Source organism: Meles meles, chromosome 12, assembly GCF_922984935.1.
Source record: "Meles meles chromosome 12, mMelMel3.1 paternal haplotype, whole genome shotgun sequence".
Classification (NCBI taxonomy): domain Eukaryota; kingdom Metazoa; phylum Chordata; class Mammalia; order Carnivora; family Mustelidae; genus Meles; species Meles meles.
In genome coordinates this window covers 56,298,250-56,319,137 of record NC_060077.1, presented here as the reverse complement: position 1 = coordinate 56,319,137, position 20,888 = coordinate 56,298,250, and the positions used below count along the sequence as shown (strand labels likewise).

The 20,888-nt window shown below is 41.0% G+C and overlaps 1 protein-coding gene across 1 annotated transcript in view; it reads left to right on the top strand.

The window, feature by feature from the left end:
* The window catches only part of KLHL14 (kelch like family member 14), a 100,115-nt gene that overhangs the window by 73,967 nt on the left and 5,260 nt on the right, over nucleotides 1-20,888 (top strand). Inside the window, exons 3-7 of the mRNA XM_046024022.1 lie at nucleotides 2,301-2,390; nucleotides 9,938-10,016; nucleotides 16,917-17,107; nucleotides 17,189-17,347; nucleotides 20,626-20,783. Of these exons, the coding sequence (XP_045879978.1) occupies nucleotides 2,301-2,390; nucleotides 9,938-10,016; nucleotides 16,917-17,107; nucleotides 17,189-17,347; nucleotides 20,626-20,783 (677 nt within the window). The remainder of the gene's footprint in view (nucleotides 1-2,300; nucleotides 2,391-9,937; nucleotides 10,017-16,916; nucleotides 17,108-17,188; nucleotides 17,348-20,625; nucleotides 20,784-20,888) is intronic.

The window sequence follows — 20,888 nt, the reverse complement described above, 5'->3', positions numbered from 1 at the left end:
TGAGGACTTCAAAGAGCTTCTCTCTTATTTTGAAGTTTCCGTGGTTTAGTGCAATAGTTTTCATTTGTTTGCATAAAGCGTAACAATAGGGGTAATCAAGTGAAAAAGAGGCTTAAGAATAAATCATGTATTATTTCCTTCACTTAATTTCTGCTTGCCTGAGTGGGAGCAAATAAACGACAAGAACAAAACACAAGTGTTGTTATATTTTCAGAGATAGCGCTCTATTATTGAACTGGACTTTTAGCTAAAAAGATGATAATACAGGTTTTCCTTATTTATAAAGTTTGGGCACTGAACTGGCCAAAAATTCAAATATCGCAAGAGTGGCAGTCATAGCAGAAGTTGGTTATAGCCCATGGCTCCTACCCGTGTCCCATGTGAAAAGATGCCTGCCGATGACAGACACTGTCTACACTGCCCAGATGATACGACCAAGAACTGGAGTAGCACCGGGCTGTTCCCAATGGACACAGCATCCAGCACATATGAGTAGCCTAGTTTTCTGTTTGCTCTTTGGGAACTGGCATCATCATCTAAACAATGATGATAATTTTTTTTTTTTTTTTGGATGTTCAAAACCCATTCCATTTTCATTAGTCTGCGAACTCAACACGTATTCTGCCCCACTGGATTCTGAGAAACTAGATGGTACCCCTGCAGAGCTGTATGGTTAAAAGCGTTTTCCAAAGAGATAACTTAGGGTAGAGGGGCAAAAGGTGACTCCCCGAGTCAGTGACCTAATTAATGGACCATACAAATCCAATCCACACCTAGTTTTCCACATTATCACAGAAATCAGGGACTTCTGTACCAAGGCCTTCTGGCATTACAGACTAAGTTCAAAAGCAATGATTATTCATAGTAAAAAATAAATAACTAATAAAACAACCCAAACTCCTAAAAATCCTTTAGTAAGAAGCTTAAATGATCTCATTTGCTCTTTCGGAAGCTGTGTTACAGATTTCCAAGCTATGCCTGTTCCTTATTCGTGGTATTTACATATCTTAGCCAGCATAAGTGCGTTCTGAGAAAAATAAAAGGTAGGGAAAACAAAATGAAATGAGAGGTATATATCATCCAAAATAAGTTGGCTATAAGCTAGGCTCTCTCTCTTTCAGCACTGGCGAAAGAGCACAAAGTAAGAGCTGACCCTGACTCATATTGATTTCCCACCGCACTGGTTTCTTAAGTGCTCTGCTGATCCGTGTCAAGCAATAAGTTCCCTGCCTGAACATGCACATCACCTCCCCATTTGTCCTCACCTAGATTTAAGGTGCCCATATGATGAGCTGAACAAGGACATCATTTTTCCTACTGGTGTCACTGGGTCCAAACCACCGCATGTGATATGATAACTAATTCCGTGTGAGTTTACATTTGCCATATGAGACGATAACAGAAGAGGCCAGCACAGCGCGGCACGCGGGCTGACCGGGCTGTCCTAGCCTCCCTGTGCATGTCCCCGAAAGAGAATGTAAATGAAAACAGACAAATGCGGAGAAACCTGGCTTGGGTGGGTTTCTGAAGAACAGGCCCTCCTCGCAGCCACCACATTGGGGCTGGGGAGGGCCGGGGGGCCGGGGGGAGGTGTGGGGGGAAGGGCGAGTCCAAGGGAATGGGTATTTGTGATATTCCTGACAGTTTTTATCTTTGTTCCAGAAGAGCTCCTAAGCAGATAGATAGAAAATGTGTGATTGTGCTGCTAATGACATTGTACAGGAGATTAAGCGTATACATTTGGAGAAGGCATTAAATCAGCAGGACCTTAATTTAAAAACTTAAAACTGTATGGAAATTCAGCTTGCTCATTGCTGTGGAATAGAAAGCTCCCGAGCACCCTGAGTCTGTTTCTGGAAAGACTGCCAGCAAACCAAGTCAGGGCAGAGCATCTTCATGGCTCCAAGTGTATCGGGTTTATTTCTTCCAAGAAATAACCCCCAGCTCTGACCACTTGGGAGGATCGGTCGTTGTTTTAGAATGCAATCCCCATCATCAGGCAGGTGAGGAGAACTTCAGAATCGAAAGCAGCATGACAGGTTGTCCTTGACTAATTTGCCGAATAACATTATGTAAAATTAGTCAAAAGGGGTTGGGTTTGAAATTGCCGGGAACACACACGGCTGAACCCCTGTGGATGGGTGGGTTCCCCGCTCTGCTGCTTATGCTCTCGTCTTCCTTCCGACTTACTCTCACATTTTGTGCCCTTTGGTGGAAGCAAATAACTAGGGCGCCAAGGTATCAAGTCCTAAGATGGAGAATTTCATGCGTCTTTTTCTCCTCCCCCTCCCCAATTCCAGTTATGCCGTACAACAGTGCCCACCACTGCGTTGTGGAGGTAGAAAACTTCTTGTTTGTGCTGGGTGGAGAGGACCAGTGGAACCCCAACGGTAACTATTGAACTCAACAAGTATGTGTGTTGTGGAAGACGCCGGTAGCAGCCCGTTTCGCAATTACTGTGGAAAATATATTTCTGTGCACAGGGACAAATGAAACAGTCGGTAAATTGGGCTGACAATTGGAGGGAGGGTCAACCATTGAGCCGGCAGAGGACGCACGCAGCAGAGCATTCGCTCATTGACTGTCTGGGGATTTGGCTTCGCAGTGACGCCCCAGCCCCTCTCCTTATCCATCCCCTGAGGAATGCCACGAGCATTAAGCACAGACTCCCCAGAGGCAGGTAGCAAGCTGCAGCTATTAAGAATTCTCACCACCTTCTCCACCACTTTTCTCCCGTTTTATCAGTACAATAAGGCAGTTTCCATAAATTAGCTTTATCTGCGGTCATAACGCCTAACCCCAGCTCAAGTTCTTTGGCCTTGGGCTGGCTGCACCTGGTGCGAGGGCTCCTTTCGAAGACCATCCGCCATCCTCCATGTTCATGGGATTACTTCCTAAATTTATCACAAAGAGAAACTGAACATTTTAACACACTCCCGAAGCCAACACAGGAAGAACACTGTGCCTTGCAGAATACACAAAATTATCAAGATATTTTTGGAACGCTTGTGCGTGAAGGAGGAGTCGCAGTTGTAGCCTTCTGTGTAACAGAGATCATTATGACTGAGAAACCATAAAACAGCTTGCAGGTACACATTTTACTCTAAAACCCCCAGAACATCCAAGCGAAATTACATATACTGCATATATTTTATTGTGAATGCTCTCTTTCAGCATCTGCACCAAGGCAAATTATAGAAAATTGTTACATCTGTTCACTCTAGAAAATCTTCAAGGAAAACAACCCAGGCCACCCTCTAGGAACATTTCTTTGAGGAGAGCAGGACGTTCTTTCTCAAAACCTACAGCTGTGTTGGTTCCTGTCCTCAGCGTTCCAAAGGGGACAATTCCTGAGCTTTCTGAGACAGGTTTAGAACAGGAACAAAAGGGATATTTAATATCTCTCCTCTAACTTATCTTTGCAGTGACAGACTTGACGTATCCCCAGAAAACGCTGGCAGATGTGCAGTCCGCTGTAAACTCCCCATTTACTGTTTAACCTGTTCTCCCTTCCTCAAATCGCTGAAGTGATCTGAATTGAATAGAGCCTTTGTAAGTGAACAATGCAAAGCCATCGGGTTTATCTCAGCAAAAAATCTGCCGACGGTCTTTCTGAAGGCCAGCTTAAAACTAACACTGGCAAGAGAAGGCTGCCAAGTCCTGTTTCTGGGGACAATGCCCTCTTAGCCGGCCTCCTGACCCAGGTGGAGCAGGTCTCTGTTAAAATGTCCTTCTCGGTGCGACCACCCAGGGTTCACAAAACACTATGAACTTCCCATTCCTCTGAGACAGATCTTTTCAGCAGCACAGGAAACCTGCTCCCAGGGTTATGCCCCCTCCTCCTCAACAAAACCTGTATCTGCTTACTGTCCCGCGTCTTCTCTACTGGAGCTGAGAGATCGAGTGGGGAAGGGTGGGTCGGGGAGAGCCTAATGGTCATATTCCTTCCTCTGGTCTAGAGAGTCTCGGTTTTAGCTCCAGACTAATTCAGACTCCCATAAAGCTGTGCCATTGGACCTCACTGATCTGCCTTTCCCCACTCCTGAGAGGAACAGGAATTCCGTTGAAAGCCCTCAATGAATATGCTGCAATGAAAGACTGTAGAAAACAGTGTTGCCTTCACGGCAGGGACACCTGTCAGTGTCACTACCCAGTGTGCCCTGTGTGAAGAGCTATGTGACAAATTCCTGCCAGACTGTAGCACCAAGGCAGTATGTGCTTTGGACAATTGCCGCTAATGCATTCGTGTGATTTAACGTGTCTCTCCTCTTTTGCTTTAGCCACTAGGAGGCTCAGAATTGAATTTTTAGTAAAACTTCAATTTTACGTTTACTCTCAATCTGGGGCTGGCAGCTAACTTTTTCTGTTAGACCCCCTTGTAGAGCTGTGGGAGTCCTACCTGCCAAGCTGAGTCATTCTGTCCCTGATGTGTCTGGCACGTGAAGTCATTTGCATAGATCTGGGCAAATGCTGAGGAACCATTGACTTGGCTCTCCTAAACAGGGGAGAACTGGTCACGTCAGGAGGCAAGCAGGCCAGTCTTCTGTCATTGGCTGAGGCCTTCCTCCAGGTCAGGGGGAGGGTAGGCAGAGATATGGCCTGTACAGCTAAAAGCGATTCCCCAGAAAGGGAGCAGCTATGACAATGAGCAACCTGGGGAGCACAGCATTAGTCTGGTCGAGGTATCTGGGCTTTGTACCAAACACGCCTCTACCATGATCTATTTTAGACATTTTCCTTGTAGCTTCATATTCCAGCCATCTGGTCAACCATTACACACACACACACACACACACACACACACACACACACACACACTCTTTTTTCTGTTTTACTGTGAACAATAGTTACTGAACACTATTTCCCAGGAATTTGCTAAGCACTCACCTGCATATTTCACTTAAGCCTCCCAACCATACTGGGAGGCCTGTTGCATGATTTTTCTAGCTTTGCTATGCGGAGTGTGAGCCTGAAGAGGTGACAGAACTTGCCAGGACACACAACTTGCACAAAGATGGGCTGATTCCGACCTAGGTCTGTCTGCCCCCATCTTCAACCATTGTATAACATCTCCTTCTCAGGCAGACATAATGTACTTTGTTAGATCCTAAATAACAGTCATGTTTTTGCCTTTGATGTTGTGAAATTAAGTCAGTATTGTATCACAGTGGAAAGTGGCTCTTATTCCCAAAGAATTGCTCATACTTCTCATTTAGAAAACCATGTAGGGACTCAGTCATCTCAAAAATACAGGATTTTCGTATTATAATACCTTATGCAATTAAAAAGTAAGCAGCTAATACCAAAACTTATAAAGAATAGCAATCCTATGACAATATATAACTTTAATTTCATTGCTACCAGGGAGGAAAAATAAAAAATCCGTGAATTCAAATCCTTTGGATATGTCAGTTCCAAAGACAAAATCTTAAGTTAAACTTCAGTTCTTAGAAAATGATGCCTGAGATGTATATCTTTGAATGAAATACAATATTGTAAATCTTAATACATGCTCATAAACCATGTATGTACTCATAAAATACAAATATAATCTCATGTACCTATTATCTTGATTATAAAACCAGAATTTGAAATCACAAGACATATTACTTACTGAAAATTTAAACAAGATACACTTTTTTTCTAGTCAGCTATCGATATTAAATCCTATTAACTCCCTTCATGTCATTAGTGATAAGAATGCATTATCATTTTCTAATACATATACATATATTCTGTCAGTGCCCCAGCTTACAGAAAACCGATTTACATTTGTCCTTACTGATGGTGATGATTGACTCCCCGAAACACTGCTTGGAGGAGGCTTTCTTTCCTTCCCCCTTCTTCTCTTTCACCACTGACTGAAAACCGCCACCCCATGCTCCACTTACCTATCACCCGAGGGACAGTCAACAGCGGTGTCTGGTGATAGGGCATCATCACACAAAGAGGAGAAATTGGGGAAGAGTTAGGGAAAAAATGGAAAAGATCAGAAGAAATTAAAGGAGTAGAGTTCCCTCACTCCACCACACTCATTTCTTCTGATGTTCCTTATCTCCTCCACACATCCTTTGCCAACTGCAGAATGCCTGCCTTCTTTTTCTCTCCCCAGTCCTCCATCCTCACCCCTCTTTCACACCACTGACCCTGCCCATAGAAATTCTTTCTTCATCTCCTATCCATATCACACCAGGCCCTGCTTAGCCTTTTCTCTGGGTGAAGGCCACTACCAATACAACCAAAGCAAACATTGCTCATTTCTACCAGAGAGCACTCTGCCCCATTCCTGAAAGGAGGCATATGTCTTCCTCCAAATGGAAATTCTAAACCAGACTTCACAGAGAAACACTTGTATGTCTGGCTGGTATGCTCTACATCCCTATGAACAACGTTTATCTTCCAGTGCTTTGGGGAATTAACCTTGGAGCCTATCAAGAATTTTTTTTTCTAGAGTGAAATGATTGCAAATTCTACAAAAACTCCTTCATAAACCAACTCTAGATGTAATCCTTCCTTAAGTTGGAGGCTACCTTTGTGGAATAAAAGTCTTTTGGGTCATTCTCACTCTTGGAACTCTTAAACCCCCTAATGAAATGTAACTTACCACCCAATCACACCATCCAGACCTTTTCACAAGGTCCTTGGAACTCATGATATCACATCCACAAAATCCACAAAATCCTTGAACTCTCTTCTGAATGATCACTTTCATTCTCTTCTAGTCGAAACCTGGCAATCTTCTGAGAGTACTGTTTTCCCACCCACTCCCGCCTACGGGCACTGGGTTCTACCGCCCCCCCCCATCTGACCCAAAACTTCTTATTATTGGAGGCAGGCAGCTTTGTACTAGCTCTTTATTGCCACTCCTGCAACCTTAAGACTCACCACTTTAAAGGATGTCTTCAGGTTTTACCACCCACTACCCCTTCACGTGACAGCTACTACTCAGCCCAGACATGACACTTCCTTCACTCTACCCTACCACTTCCTCACTGTCCATCGTCCTCTGATGTCCTTCCTTCCTTCCTCACTAGCTTTCTGTTGCTCACCCACAATCACATTAGCACATATACCTGCAGCCCTTGGCATCCATCTCTCCTTCCATAATGCCTGCCTGGTAAAGCTCTGGCCAGGGCTTAAACCCAACACGCTTCTCCCTCCTCCCTGTACCTGAGTGACTAAATGTGGATGGAGAAAACTGCACAGTCACACCGGCTACTGATGAACCATACTGGCTACTAGCCAACCACACTGAATTTCCCTGGTCAGTATACTCTCCCGCCCTCTAAGTTAGCCATCTCATGTTTTCTTTCTCCCCAAATGCCTCTTTCTCCAAAACCTCCCTCCTCACTCTCTGCTGATGGCCTTGCTTCATAGTTCGTTGAGAATAGAAGCAATCAGAAGATAAAATCTTCATCTTGCCACGACTGAGTCCAATGCCAGTTATCTCCGTTGCTACCCATGTATTTTCTCTTCCCTCCTATTATTGTTTCTGCTCCAATCTAAATCCTATGTATCATTCCCTCTGGCCTGTTCAAGGACTTTCCAGTACTTCTGGACTTAAAAACACAACCAAACTACCCAACAAAACCTTCTCTTGATGCTGCATCCTCTAAGTATCATCTTCTCCTTTTTATGGCCGAAGTCCTAAGAAGCATTGCCTTCCTCTTGCATCTGTTTTCTTAGATCTTAGTCTCTCTTGAGGAGTATCCTACGTGTCCACTGAATCAACATTTGTCAAGGTCACCACCAGCCACCATGTTGCCAAATCCTATGGTCAATTTTCAGTTGTTTATTCGTCTTTTTGAAGCACTCTCCGACATGTCTTCCAAAATATACTTTTCCTCCTATCTCTGACAATTCCTTCCTTTTCTTTTTGTATTCTAGGGCTCAATCCCAGGATACATTATCTTCCATGCCCATACCTTCTGCTTAAAGGGTTTCATTTTGTTCTATGATTTCAAATAATATCTCTAGACCAATGGCTCTAAAGTTTGTATTGGCAGCCTCACCTAGCCAGTGGCCTACCACACTTCCACTCTGAGATCATGTTGGCCTCTCAAGGTTAAGTCCAAAACAGAACTAATGGTTTCTCTTCCCAATCACCACACTGCTCTTGCCTGGTCTTCCCTACTTCAGTAAATTTCATGACCTTCCATCTGGTTACTCAGGCTAAAAATCTGGCAGCCATCCTTAATTACTTACTTTTTCTCATACCAATATTTGGAATATTGGAAATGGAATACAGAATTTGGAATATTGGATATTGGCTGTGCCCATATAATAGATCCCAAACTTGGCCATATCTGAATGTCTCCACCTACACTCAAGCCACCATCAGCTCTTGCCTTGACTGTTATAATGGCTTCCTGACAGCTCCCCAGCACAACAGCCAGAGTGATCTTTCTAAGAGAGAAATTAGGCCATGATCCTCATTTGCTCAAAATCTTCCAGTGGCTTCCTACTGTTCTTATAACAGAAGGCACAACCCTATACCAGTCCTCAAGGTATACTGTATTTGGACCTTGTTATGCCTCTGACGTCTGTCCAAGTCATCCCCGCATTTTGCTGGTTTTGAACTCATGGCCAGCCCCAGGACTTTCTACTCACCTGGCCCACTGTATGAGAGGCTCATTCTGCAGATACTTGCATGGCTGGCAGAAGACATCTGTAGGCAAGGAATGATTCTTTTTAAACTAGCCTCCCCCCATCAATCCCTGCTTTTCTTTATAGCATTCATCTCTGCTTGAAAATATATATTTCTTTATTCATTTACAAGAACAGGGACTTTTCCTTTCTTGTTTACCAATATATTCTCAGAACCTAGAACACATAAGACATATAATAAATACTCAGTATATTTATGTAATTAGGAATTATGTTGGACATACATGCCTGTGTGAGCATGTACACACACACACACACACACACACACACACACACACACATTCCTATCTGGTTATTCCTGTGGTGGAGTTTGGTACCTGTATTTCCGTGTTCAGTTACACATGTAAGAACAAAAGCAGACTTTCAGAGTTAAAACTTCAAGTGCTTTAGATGACGGTCATCTCAGGTGCTACACAGAAAATGGAAGGCACTCTTCTGCTTCCATTTCTTGCTTTGGTGTCAATCTGTGTGAAAAATAAGATTGATTTTAATGCCTTGGAGGCATCGCTGTGCTTCCGAGGCTCAACAGAGGGGATAAGCTGGCTCACCAGCTCTGAGGACTCCTGTTTCCCGTTTCCCACCTGTACCTGCAACTGTGCTTCCCTCAAACTCACGTGACGTGCACAGCCTAAACTTGATTTCCTAAAGCAAACTCTTATTACACTCATCGCTGTTATTTCCATGGGGAGAGAGCTGACTCAACCACTGCTAGGTTCTTGGATCATTTAAAAAAAGGCGGGGGGGGGGGGGGGCTCTCACCAGAAATCGCACACAAAGTAGTCTCTGGAACTGATTATTTACAGACAATAACTTCATGTTTTTAAAGCCAAAAAAATACCAAACCCAGAAATGTGTCCCCTAAGTTTGTGGTAAAACTGGTTTGGTAAACATACTTGCTTTTATTCTCATGGTTGATTTAGTTTTATTCTGACTCCTTCCAAAAGAGAAACGAAAGAAAGAAAGAAAGGAAAAAAGGAAAGGAAGGGAAGGGAAGGGAAGGAAAAAGGAAAGGACAGGACAGGAAAGGAAAAGAAAAAGGGAGAGGAAAGGAAAGTAAAAATGGAGAGCAAGAGAAGGAAAAAAGAAAAAATAGTTGAGGGGCACATCTATTTTCCACTGACATACTGCTTCTCAGACTGTGTTAGATAGTCCCGCCAACCTAATTCATCTGTGTGTGACACCTGAGAACAGAGACATCTTATAAACACTATTAAATGTGCAAAACAACAAAGGAATCTAAGTTTTAAATGTCTCAAATATACTTTTACAGGAAAACACAGTACAAATTTTGTCAGCCGATATGATCCTCGATTTAATAGCTGGATACAACTTCCACCCATGCAAGAAAGGTAAGTGTTTATTTCTTATGTCTGATACATTTGTGGCTGCTTTACAGGAAGCATGGATGTTGAATTTTTTTTGTGGTAAATTATGCTAAACAGAGCCAGTGAAAGACGTATGATCAAAATGCAAATTTTGGCCTGGCCAATTTAGAATAAACTACTTTGTTAACTCAATGGAGAAAAACAATCAAATAAGTCAATCATTGGTTCCAATGGAGGGAGAAAAAAATTGTATGACTTGCCTTCAATTACTACGTTGCTTTGGATTTTTGGCAAATGAGGCTAAAATTGCGTCTCCTCTCCCACTTTTCTCAGTGATAATATACTTAATTCTATAAATGAAATCTAGAACGCCATTCTTACAATGGTATCCATTTTCATGCAGAAATTGCAGTATGAAATTTTCCGGTCTCACTAACTTAAATCCTTGACATTTGCCTTCTCAAGTATCCTCCCATCATACATTCAAAAACAGGTCCTTTGTTAGCTTTAAAAAAACACACACACACACACAAAACCAATTTTGCAAGCTGTCATTTTTTTTCTGATGTATCCGGTGTTTATCTCACCCCAGTGTCCTGGCTGCCAAGGGACGAGTGGCTACTACCTTCATGCAGTTTGCCTCTCCAGCTGTTACCTACATGTAGCTGCATCGTAACATGCACATGCAAACTCCCGTGCTACATTTTGTGCACTCAGGGCGCCCGGGTGGCTCAGTCAGTTAAGCATCTGCCTTTGGCTCAGGTCATGACCCCAGGGTCCTAGAATCGAGTGCTGCATTGGGCTCCCTAAGCAGGGATTCCCCTTCTTCCTCTCTCTCTGCCATTTCCCCCCCCTTCCCCCACAACCCCCACTTGTGCTCTCTGGCTCCCTCTGTCAAATAAATAAAATCTTTAAAAAGTAATAAACTTGGAGCTTTCTTTTCAGATAATACTTCAGCATCCTCTTGAGCAACATATCCAACATAATAACCATAAGCTACAACCTATTTCTTCTTCTCAAATGAATTATTTAAGAAATAATATTCTTTCCTGTTTCCCTCATGACTCTTCACCTTTAACATCTTTTTTATAAACATTCAGTTAGATTACACTAAGATCAACTTAGAGCCTTAATATTAAATTCCAAGTGAACAGGAAGTTTTCAGGTAATATCATTTATTCAAAAACGTGCATCATTGCAGGAAGACAATATGCATCAATGCTAGGAGGAAACTCTGTATATTAAAGCCATCTTTTGGGAGACTAAAAACTATATATAGGAGATGATGAGGCACAAGATAAGGACCACGACACTTTTAGGAACGTGTAGCTCAAAGGTACCTCGAGAAACAATCTGAAGTCAGTTAATATCCTGACAAACTTCTCCGCCCCCGTCTTGTGCATACATGCGCGCATGGAAGCCTCCTGGTGTGTTTCTCCAGCACGTCTGTTTCTCTCCCTTTGGGCTTATTTCTTCATGGCTCGGATTGTGGCTGCATCACTTTACCCTTTAATCAAAGCCATTCTGAGAAGTTTTATTTAAAAAAAATTTTTTTAAATAAATATCCGTAATATGTTTGAAATGGCAGCATCTCCTCACCACGGTCCCCTTTGCTGGGGGCTGCGCACCACGATAATTAACCTTCACGCCTTGGGTTTGGGAGGCATAACTCACGTCGCGGTCAATTATCTCACTGTAGAGCCCCTAAGGACGAGAAGTATTGCTGCAAAACCTAATTAGTAATTTTTTTAAATGTGTATTGTTTACTTGATATTCTATAATGACTTCCTCTGAGGCACTATGGCCTATCATGGCAGGGTCCTACTTAGACAATTTTTAGCAGCTCATTGACCTGATAGAAAGACCTGCCATGGTCTGTCGGCGCCCGGCAGCCACCGTTGACAGGATGGACTGTTTAACGTTTCTTTCTAAGTCATTATGGTATATCATGTCAGGTCCCTAGTAAGAGAAGTTTTTTTTTAGATCTCGAACAATCAACCCGATAGACCAAATAAAGAGCTCCTTATAGAGCTGAGTGGGGAAAGGCAGATTTTACAAATGCCCAGTCAATCTTCTAGCTCCAAATCTCCTATGGGTTGATTGATCCAGGCAGCAATCCATAACTTCAAAGGAAAATTTTCTGTCGTTGCCAAGCCTCCATTCTAAGTAGCAAGTAAGATCAGTGACTGGCGTGGCTTAATTAGTGACTAAACAAAAAAGAAAAAAAGAAGAAAATATATGAGATTCCCTTTAGATCAAAAAAAAAAAAAAGTTTCTTAAAACATTCAAATGAGTTAATTCTGCATTGTATAGATCATGAATCAGGCTCACCAGACATTCCAACTCCCTCCTTCCTTTAGTTGCTACCAAATGGCTGAGAAGTAGTTATGCTGAGAAATTACCAAACTGAGAATAATAGAAACATGTTGAAAACCGCCCATGGGGTAACCTACTCTTAGAGCTGACTGGACAGACTCTTAGGATAGCTCACCTAATCAGAGCTTCCCAAAGAATGCTGTAATAAAATTGCAGAATATTCCCCTCCCACCCAGTTCAACCAGGAAATGGACGCACTGCCTCTAGGTTTACTCAATGAACTCACCAACTGCATCCCTGCTACCTATGAAATGATTGCAGGAAAATATATGTTTAAATGGAATGCTACTGAGTTGTTTTGGTCTCAGATGTAGGATTTGATTCTTCAGTGAAAAGTGGTTAAATGTTGAGACTAGGATCGATAAAAATGCTTTGGCAACTTTTTTTTCCAGTAAAAATAGACATTTTAAGTATCATTCATAGACCTTATCTCCTAGCTAGTGCAGAAAAAAAAAAAAAAAAAAGAAAAAGCACTTTGGAGAGCACCAACAACAAAGTTTATATTTCATAGAGTAAGAGAAAAGCTAGAAGCAAATACATAAAACATTGTTTCCAAATTTAAATATTTTGTTTCTAGAAGCCTTACAAGGAACAACATGAGACAATATTTTGTTTGAAAAATCTGTTGGCCTCTTTAACCTGATGGTGAAAGTCAAGAATTCAAGCTGAGCTAAGGTTATAGTAATTCAGTCTCATGCTTTAGGATATAAACTGACCACCCTAAGGGGTCAGAAAGAACTAGTAAAGACCACAACAATATGCAAGGTTCAAAGTATGTTTGTAGAAGTTGCTGGGAGGTTGCTCTCTCTTTTAACTTATCACAATGCACTGAATTTTGCCTCTGGTGTTGGGGAAGGAGGAGCTGGAGGAGGGAGAGATGAACAGTTTGATATACACATAGTATAATTCCATTTAAAAATCTTCAGTAATCTGGAGTTTACTTAAAAAAAACAAAAAACAAAAACAACAACAAAAACCCAACTAGCCTAATCCTGTGTTCTTCATGTAGGGAGGAGGGTCAGGGAGCACTCCCAAGAGAGACCTGGTATGGTAAAATTTTAGCCTGGAGCAAATGTTTGCAGTTGCTGACAGACCATGAACTATATGTCATGGTCTATATATATATGCATTTCATGAATTCTCACTTTGGGCATGCAAGGGAGTACGTCAGAGGCTCAGAATCTTCACCATTGGAATTTCCACATAAAAATGCACTTTTAGTCAGGAAGTGAAACCTACTGATTTTTTTTTCCCCATTTAGATCCTAACAGTGACACTGTGTGGATAAAGTTAGGAGTACACATGAAGCATCAAATTACGAAAATCTTGGCTAAAAAGAGAGCAAGTTCTGACAGGCTCACATAGTATCACTGAGGAAGGAAGGAACCAGGACAGACAAAGTAAGAGAACAGAAATTTAGACTGGATGAAAGGAGCTCACACTACCACGAAGAGATCTTGCTCTTATTCTCCATTATCTAACTTATTTAATGGAGGGTTTTCGTGCTTGTCATGACTAAGAGGCATTTTCTCTTCTAGACCAGTATACGGCACACAGAAGAACCCAACACCTTACGGCCCACATAGTCCAAATTATTTAAAGGTGGTAAAATTAGTAAAATTATTATTAGTAAAATTATCTCAGTAAAATTATTTCAGAGGCTCTAAGACTTGTTAGAGAATCCTCATATGGAAGAGGGATACTGACATACTGTTGTGTCCATGATGCAAAGAAATATCTGTGTTCCTTCAGTCTATTCCTGTATTCATGTCAGTCTTTCCAAAGAGACATTTTTTTTTTTAAAGATTTTATTTATTTGACAGATAGAGATCACAAGTAGGGAGAGAGGCAGGCAGAGAGAGAGAGAGGAGGAAGCAGGCTCCCTGCCAAACAGAGAGCCCGATATGGGGCTCGATCCCAGGACCCTGGGATCATGACCTGAGCGAAAGGCAGAGGCTTTAACACACTGAGCCACCCAGGCGCCCCCCAAAGAGACATTTTAACTGAGAAGGTAAAAGCACGTGTAGGACAGCTGTGACCTAACATATTCAACGAGAGAACAACTGAAGTCTAGTCAGAGAAATAGAAAGAAGCAATGGACATTCGTGGGCACTTAATTTTGCAACTGTTTTGAACCTAATATTTATAACCTAATATTATATTAAATCTAATATTATATTTAATCTAATATTATATTTAAATGGGTTTTTACTTTTCTGTAACAGGAAATCTCAAAATTTTTAAATCAACGATTGCTCTGATAGTCCAATTAAAAACTTCCTCCAAATACCTTTCTCCAGATTGATATGTGGAATCTCAAAAAAAAAAAAAGGGGGGGGTTGCCTGGGTGGCTCAGTGGGTTAAGCCTCTGCCTTCCACTCGAGTCATGGTCTCAGGGTCCTGGGATTCAGTCCCGCGTTGGGCTCTCTGCTCAGCAGGGAGCCTGCTTCCTCCTCTCTCTCTGCCTGCCTCTCTGCCTACTTGTGATCTCTCTCTCTGTCAAATAAATAAATAAAATCTTAAAAAAAAAAAAAGTCAAAATTACAGAAACAGAATGAATGGTGGTTGTCAGGGGTTGGGGAATGAGGGAAATGGGGAGAGGTTGGTCAAAAGGTATGCACTTTCAATTATAAGATTAAAAATTTCCAAGTATCTAATGTATAGCATGATGATTATAGTTGCTATTGTCTCTAATGTATAGCATGATGATTATAGTTGCTATTATCGTGTATACTTGGAAGTTGCTAAGAGGGCAGATCTTCAGTGTTCTCTCTCTCTCACACACACACACACACACACACACACACAAAGTAGCTATGTGAGGTGGCGGAGGTGGTGGATGGGTTAATTCACTTAATGGTGGGAACCCTTCCACAATGTATGCATAGATCCAGTCACTGCAGCGCAACTTTAAACACATTACAATTTTATTTCTTTGTCAATTATCTCTCAGTAAAGCTGGAAAAAATAAAACAAAACTGAATCCATCACCCTCTACAACATATACCATTACCTATATAGTAATAAACCACCTAAACAAATATTAAAGAATTTAATTCTTTAAATTCTCACTAGGAAAAGTTTCCTTGCAAACATCTTGATGGCTGATTTTTTTTTTTTTTTGGCTGATTTTTTAAAAACCTCTTTATCTGGGTAATGTTAACTGATGATTCCAAAGCATGAACATAATGCGGGATCTTATGATGGCACTTTACATATGGATTTGCCAATAACCCTGTACGGAAGGTACCGTTAACAGCCCCTTGTTACACAGGAGCAGTCTGAAGCCGAGAGGGGCTGAGTTACGTGTCAAAGGTCACCCATCCCGTAAATCACGTAGCCAGGCAAACTCTTCCAGAGACTAAATTGTTAATCAAGATGCTGTTTACTGCTTCCCAGAGGCTTTGGCACTTTGTAAACACAAGTAAGAGAATCTCTGGATAGAAACCTCTAGGACTCTTGATCTTACTACTCCCATTGCCCAGGAAGAGTCTTGGCACTAATTTTTATGAAGACTATACATTCATCAAACAAATTATATTCTCTGAGGGGCTTGGCACTTAAACACTGTACTTATTCAGTATTGGACCTCATGTTATCCCCATAAAGTATATTATTCCAGTAGCAGCAATGAAATAAAAGAAGCAAAGGGTCCAGGACTTGCTCAACATATCAACCTTAACTCCAAATTTTTTAGTCCCCTGTGAACACGTGTTCTCCCTCAGCTCTCACATCTTACTTGCCAAGTCGCAGATCTTCCTTTAATATATCTTTAGCCTCAACTCTTGCAGATCTTCCGTAAAACTCTCATTCAGGTCCTCAACATCTCATTCCTATCTTACGGTCTACCTCAGAACTGGTCTCCCTGTCTCCAGTCCTTTCAACACAGCTGGTGCCTTTGGCCTTTGAAGGCATAATGCGAAAATTTTATAAATTGCCACTCTTGAAAAGATACTAAAAAATATCCTGTAGCTTTGTAAGAAGGAACGCCAAAAGGCATCTCACTAAAATCCCTACAATAGGTTACCTAAGAGCAAAATTTCAACACAAAATTCAGTTCACAAAAGTTTCTCTATTTGCAGTAGTACTGGGAAGGAAAAAAATGATAATTGAAGAAAAATTTTGATGATGTAGTTCTCTTATAAATTGGGAACAATGACCCTTGAAGGACCATGAAAAAAGTGAATGTCAAGATAATTTATTATTGTTACATTATCTACCTCATTTTTCACTTTGTCTTACTGAGCTGCAATATCCTTACAAGGTACCAAATATCCCAAACATTAGTGAACACTCTTTACAGTGTATAAAAAAAGCAAGATAAAAGGATCTGAAACAGAGTTGGTGAATTTCTCCTCCACTCTTACTTTAATACCAAAATGTTAACCAGAGGAGGCAAGGCATGTGATTACTGTCAAGGTCTCAGATTTAGAAGGGACTGTATGTGTGATTTCCAAGTTCCTGCCACCCTTTCTAAAGCAGGATTTACCTCCTTTGCCTGACGGAGCTCCTTTTGTGATTTACGGTGGGTTGTTGTTTTTGTTGTAGAAGAGCCAGTTTCTATGCATGCCGGTTGGACAAACATTTATACGTTATTGGTGGAAGGAACGAAACCGGCTATTTGTCCAGCGTGGAGTGCTATAACCTAGAAACAAACGAATGGCGGTACGTGTCCTCTCTGCCGCAGCCTCTGGCAGCTCACGCAGGAGCAGTGCACAATGGGAAAATATACATTTCAGGCAAGTCATTCCTCTGCTTTCTGTTACCAAGTTCAGTTCCAAGGCACTTTCTTGACTTGTATGTATATGTTTAATTCACAGGGGGTGTACACAATGGGGAATATGTCCCATGGCTGTATTGCTATGACCCCGTAATGGATGTCTGGGCTCGAAAACAAGATATGAACACAAAACGCGCCATCCACACTTTGGCTGTAATGAATGATCGCTTGTATGCAATTGGAGGAAATCATTTGAAAGGTCTTTTTTCTTTTTTTTTTTTTTAATCACAATATCATTTGCATCTTATGTTTCTTGCTAAGGGGGTTTCACGTTAGATAATCATAGTTAACCAAGTAAAAAACATGTTGACCAAATAAAAGCGACTCCGTGTAAATTAGCTGTACCCTTGGGCAAGCATTTATTTTGGCTCCTCTGCAGATAGGATTATTTTTAAGTTACCGCACACATTAAAGAAATGAATAATGATGTCAACAGAAAGTAAAAAACGAGAGCATTAATAACTGAAGAGCATAAACAATTTGTTGTAACAATGAATTCAGTAAAATAAATTATTCCTTATCACCAAAGTTATAGTAATAAATTTTTCCAGAAAATTGTTTTTTGTAGTAATCATAAAGAACTTCAGTCATAGATGCACAAAGACGCTAATACGTGATTTTTCTTAAAGAAAACATTTCGTAGATTTTCTTGTCTAAATTTAGAATTATTTCTTTGAAGAGTTGGATTCCAAACGTTCTATGACTCTCAGATTCTTTGTTTTATTAATAAAAAATATTTAAAACATGGTATTTTTAGAGTTTCGTCTGGGCTCCTTTCCTTCTCCATACATGAGCATGACTACAACTTTCTGTAGTTTGTGTGCGTGCGATGCTATGCACGTGCGCAACACACTGGGCACAACAGGGAAGCTGAGAGAGCTCTGGTGTTGAGAAGAGTCCCCGAACTACTTCGGGCCCTGGTCTCCTCACCTGAAAATGAAGAAACTGGTCTAGGTGATCTCTAAAATCTCCTCCAGCTCTGACCTGCCATGATCCTTGAAACTGACCCAAACGAGAAACAGGCCATCCACGTGTGATAGCTGAGGATTTATTTTTCCATAGTACACCCATGTTCCATAGTACACCCACCAAAACGGGTTAGATCTAGACATTTCTTCTGAATTTCCTAATACATATGTACCCCTAACGTAATTAAAGACCACACAGGCTTAATGTTTATGTAAATATTTCCAAGTTCCTACTCAATCCTAAATGTCAATATCCTGGTCCATGCTGCTCATCTTTGTGCTCTCCTCAGTGGGAGATTATCTTTGCTGCTATAACTCTTCCTTTTTTACTTTTTTTCTCTCTCACTAGTGCTCCTTCATTTCAATCCATACACCATTCCCTTACATCAAAATAATTGTAGATAGTATTACCTTTGTAGCTTTCTATATTAAGATGTGATTTCTGCTCATTTCTTTTGCAAAATAATGACTAAACATTCTAGGAACTCTTGATTTTTGAGGTTATACTTGAACAGAAAGATTTGGGAAATGACAACCTAAATGAGAAATAACACACACACATCAAATTAGGTTGGCTCAGGGGCACCTGGGTGACTCAGTGGGTTAACCTCTGCCCTTGACTCAGGTCATGATTTCAGGGTCCTGGGATCAAGCTCCACATCGGGCATCTGCTCAGCAGGGAACATGCTTCTCTCTCTCTCTGCCTGCCTACTTGTGATCTCTTGGTCTCTGTGTCAAATAAATAAATAAAATCTTTAAAAAAAATTAGGTTGACTCAGGGAGTCATTACGGCTTAGAGGGAAAGGTGCGGGTCTGGGTCCCAGTTATGCACTTGGAGTTGTGTGGTCTTACTCAAGACACTCAACCTCACGTCTATAAAAGAGGGATAATTATCCTCTCCTTGGTAGTTTTTGTGAGGCTTACAGTCAACATATGTAATATATGTACTGGGCACAGTGCCTTATGTGATGCCACTAGAACTTCAGCCCCGGGAATTTGCTCCAATCTTCAGTCACGTATATTATCATTGATAATCTTAACGGTAAAGGGGAGGAATACACCACAGAATTCCAGTAAGCCCTTCGTTCTACTGTTCCCAAAGCTATCTGATTTATTTTACATAAGAAGTTACGTAAGAAGTTCAGTGGCCTGAAATAATTTGTCCACTTCTTCCAGAATGAAAATTACTCTACTTTTTGGTCTATCTTCTCAATTACTTTGAAGAGTCCAGTAAGTTGATTAATTTAGTGTATGCATTATAATTGTCAGCTAGCAAATATCCATTGCATGCATTTAAATAGAGGAAAATTTTACTAAGGATTTGGTCTGCTCGATGACCATGAAGCTCTCCCCCTATAGATTTTTGACTTTCTAATTTAAAAAGCAGGGCCCCAGGAGAGTCCTAAGATCTTAAGTTGTTCTCTGCAATCTGCTTACTGACCAGTCACTGAGAAACTTCATCAGAGTGAGAGAAGAAGCCCTCAGCAGAAGTTAGCCCCTACTCTACCTTAATCCTTAGTAGATATTGGAAACCAGTCATATCATCATAATTGTTTATAAGCATAAACTACTGGGGCAGCTGGGTGGCTGAGTCATTAAGCGTCTGCCTTTGGCTCAGGTCATGATCCCAGAGTTCTGGGATTGAGCCCTGCTTTGAGCCCCACATTGGGCTCCATGCTTGACGGGAAGCCTGTTTCTCCCTCTCCCACTCCCCCTAATTGTGTTACCTCTCTCTCTATGTCTGTCCCATCAAATAAAGAAGTAAAAAATTTAAAAATAAATGGTGTTACCTGTCTTGCTGTCTCTCCCGTCAAATAAATAAATAAAAATTTTAAAATTAATTAATTAATTGTTAACAAGGTAAAAGGTGCTAAACATCATGTTTTTAGTTAATTAAAACATTTTGAGAGAGTTAAATATTCGTTTAGGAAAAAGGATACAGTTTAGTCTGTAAGAATATGAGCTCCGAAGCCCCTTTGCCTGGGTTTAAACCTCAGCCTGTCTACTTGCTGGCTGTGTGACATTTTCAAGCCATTACCTCTCTCTATCCCTCAGTTTTCTCATCAGTAAAATGAACATAATGTTTAACTATCTCAGAGATGGGATGAGAGGAATTAAGTGAATTCATCTACATAAAGCATTTGGCAGACAACTAGCTTATTGTAAGCACTTTATAAAAGACTTGCTTTTAATTATTTTAAACCTTTTTAATCCAAGGTTTTAATAAACATTAAAAAATAAGATCTACCCCCATATAATCAATGTTTAGCAATGACATCAAGTCAGACATTCTTGCTTTGAATTAATTGGAAATACCCAGAGTTTGTTTGTTTGTTTTAGGTCTCTGTAACATGTCTCCCGATTTCACTAGTAAATTTATACTTTTTTCTCTTTAGAGACACAATTAGCTATTTCTTGGCTCTAGAGCTTTTAAAAAAAGAAGCCCTAGCCTTGAATCAGGACCCTGAGAGTTCATTCTTATGTGCTTCCATTTTGCTATGTCCCATAGGTTTCTCCCACCTTGACGTAATGCTCGTGGAATGCTATGACCCAAAAGGTGACCAGTGGAATATTCTCCAAACTCCCATTTTGGAAGGTCGAAGTGGTCCTGGCTGTGCAGTGCTTGACGACAGCATCTACCTTGTGGGAGGCTACAGCTGGAGTATGGTATGTATCCACAATTACCTCACTCTCCTTTCCGTTTTGTTCCGGCTTTGTTTCCCTTCATGTGTGTTACCATTCACACAGAAACCTTGGAAGAGTATCATGTTT